Raw genomic sequence first — 3,047 nt, 5'->3', positions numbered from 1 at the left:
AGGTTGAGCAGCGCTTTGCCTCTCGTTGGCCCGTAGACTTCTCGTTGCTACTGCAGTGAGACTAACCGCTGTGTAGTTCCCCACATCCCCCTCCTTGCCTCTTTTAAAGAAGGGTGCCATGCTGGCCCGTCTCCCGCAACTTGGTGAAGATCACGGCCGAGGGCTCTGGCATCTCTGCCCCTTCCTTCAGGACCCTGTGCTGAGGCTCCTCCGGCCCTGCTGACTGAACTTGCTCTAAATTAACAAGAGATGGTCTGAGAGCTTTGGATATCTATCTCCTCCTCCTTTCCTTCTGTGCCCAGATGATCCCCACTCAGTGTCTGGCTACAGCTTCATTTTTCTGTGAAGACTGAGAGCAACGTAGGTGTGGAGCAGCTCCACCTTCTTCACCTCTTCGGTTCTGAGTTCCCTGGCTCCTTAACAGCTTCCCGGGTCCTTCTTTTCTTGCCAACACCTTGTGCGCGATTCCCCTGCCAGGTGCAGCTGTCCCCATCTTTGCCTTCCGGGTCTTGCCCTGAAGGTCTGGCTGTTTCCTGTCTGTGTCCTGGGTGATCTGCGCGTCCTTCCATTGCCACATGCTTTCCTCTTGCACCTGAGGGGTTTTCACAGCCTCCTGCAGTCTCACTGGGCTTTTGCCTTTCTTGTGCTTCCATTCTCCCAGGACAGGTGCATGGTGGAAGTGCAACTGTCTCCTTCAGTCCATCCTGCCCTGCCCCTATCAGCGCCTTGAGGCAGATGACATGACCCAGGGCCTTCCCTGTCTCAGGAGCTGGGACTGTAGTGTCGTGATTGCTTGCTCCACGCTGTCACCTTCACACCCTGCACAAGTTCCTCCCGGGGGTTGGGATGGATGCGAGATGGAGCATGCCCTAGTTGTGCCCCGTGTCCTCTGGCACTGCCCTGTGTACTCACACAAGTTAGGACCCGGCCTGGCCCCTCGCGTTGGGCTGCGCAGTCTCAGGACGTTGCTGGAGGCCAGCAGTCCTCCCATGGGGCCCGGGCCACATCCATCCGTGCGCTCATCTGCCTCCGTGCAGGGCTATGCTCTCCGCCCCCTGTGGCGTCGCCCCTTCCCCCTCCCGTCCGGGGCCTGGCACTGGCCCAGCTCTGCCTCTCCCCGCAGGGCCATGATGTACTCGGGGGAGCTGAAGTTCGAGCGCAGGACAGCATCGGCGCAGGTGGAAGGCGGGGTGCACGGCCTGCACTCGTGAGTGCCCAGGCGCGGGGGGCTGGGCTGGGCTGGGCTGTGGGGGGCGGGGGCTGCCCTGTGCTAACCGGCCTGTCCCGCAGGTACGAGAAGCGGCTGTTCTGAGTGCCCTGCCCGCCCCGCTGCTCGCTGAAGTGCCCTTGCCCGCGACACCTGGACCGGACAGGACCGGCTGGGTGTGGGGGGAACGCGCATGTGCGGCACTGCCAATAAACGGGGAAGGGCGTGGCCCCCCCTGCACTGTCCCGGCTCTTTGCGTGCTTCTGGGGACTCTGGGGAGTGCGTCCCCACGGGCTGACGGCGGCCCCGCTCCCCAGCCCCGAACGGTGGGGCAGCACACATGGCGGTCCTCTCGGCCAGTCGGTGGCAGAGGGAGGCAGGTGGATGCCATCTTGCCCATTCCCTTCGTGCTGCTCATGACAAGTGAACTGAAACCTGGTCTCCACCCATGTGACTCGTATGCGCACGCAGCCGCTCCCCCCGTCTGTATCCCCAGCGCATGCACGCAAAGTGGCACAGGGTGCGTACACGTGCGTGCACATTTGAGGGAAACACCGAACCTGGCAAGGCGCAGTCCCGTGCTTGATCATCTCTTCCCATTTCGCAACTGCCATGGGGCCCTCCCACCAGCGACCGGCAGTGACATGGGTGACCCTCCCCTGCAAGGGACTGGTGGGGGGGGGGCCCGCTATGTGTGCATGCATGAGGGCACGCAATTGTGCACGCACATCTGCACACGTGCTTCTGCGGCCCCCGATGTGCGCGTTGCCCACTCCCACCAGCAACGTGCGGTCACGTGCTCAGCCCCGTCTCCAATCTCATCCGTTCCATGTGGTCACGTGCCCCGGTCAGGTGACAGTGGGGGGGGGGACGTATGTACACGTTTGGACACGTGCACTTGTATCTGCACACGTGAGACAGAGCTGTCCCCTCCCACCAGCACCAGGTCCGGTGGGGGAGCACTGCGTGCACACGCCCCCTCCCCCAAGCACAGGGCACCGCAGCCCAATTTACACACTTGTGCATGGTGGAGGGCCCTCACCCTGTAGCAAGTCCCAGGAGCCCTGCCAGAGCTGCACAAGTACATGCAGGGCCTGCATGTGTGTGCACGCAGCCATGTCTGTGGCAGCACGAGCAAGGGTGTCTCTCCCCACCATGGCTCCCATTGAAAGGCTGCGTGTGTGTGCATGCACCCACATGTACACATGCACGTGCCCGTGCCACAGCCACATAGGCTGCATCCTGTGCTTGGCTCACGCCCTCTGCTCCTGGCCCTAGCCCAGCTCAGCTGCTCATGGCCCTGCTCACACCACCGATGTCAACTGTGCACAGCTACATCTCATGCATGTGCATCAGAACCACCATGTGCACAACAGGGACACACAACCCTTGTGCCTGGGGCACTCACACCACAGGGGCTGCTACAGGCCCCATCCCCTTGGCACCACTGCACCCAGACATCCCTCTGTGGCACCCACGGCCCCTCTTCCTGTCCCCAAAACGCACTCGGGGGCCGAGCCCGGGCCAGCCCCACATGGCCCTCACTGCCCATTGCTGTGCGGGAGACCTAGCCGGGTTCCCCATGCTCACTTCTGGGGCAGGGCTCCACGTCCTGAGCACCCAGGAGAGGGCAGGGCAGGAGTGTGGGGAGGGGAGAGCTGCCTGCAGCCTCGTGGAGCCCAGTGCCCAGGCTGGCAGTGAGCGCAGGCAGCGGCTGCGCAAGGCTGCAGCCTCTGCCGCGGTCTCCAGCTTCAGGCCTTGCTTCCTCTCGGCCGCCGACAGCACCGGGGGGCTCTCACCAGGCAGCCGAGCCCCAGCAGCCCTTCCCAAGACCCAGCCA

General features: G+C 63.2%; 1 protein-coding gene across 1 annotated transcript in view; it reads left to right on the top strand.

Annotated features, from left to right (window-relative positions):
* Positions 1-1,438, top strand: part of IMPDH2 (inosine monophosphate dehydrogenase 2) — a gene marked incomplete at its 5' end in the record, with an annotated part of 19,751 nt that extends 18,313 nt beyond the window's left edge. Inside the window, 2 exons of the mRNA XM_019504878.1 lie at positions 1,124-1,207; positions 1,291-1,438. Coding sequence (XP_019360423.1) covers positions 1,124-1,207; positions 1,291-1,312 — 106 coding nt within the window. The remainder of the gene's footprint in view (positions 1-1,123; positions 1,208-1,290) is intronic.
* Positions 1,439-3,047: the final 1,609 nt, after the last annotated feature.

This window comes from Gavialis gangeticus, unplaced genomic scaffold (assembly GCF_001723915.1).
Source record: "Gavialis gangeticus isolate Ggan-Ray unplaced genomic scaffold, GavGan_comp1, whole genome shotgun sequence".
NCBI classification, from domain to species: Eukaryota; Metazoa; Chordata; order Crocodylia; family Gavialidae; genus Gavialis; species Gavialis gangeticus.
Note: the sequence above shows the minus strand (reverse complement) of the source record. Positions and strands in the feature narration are given on the sequence as shown.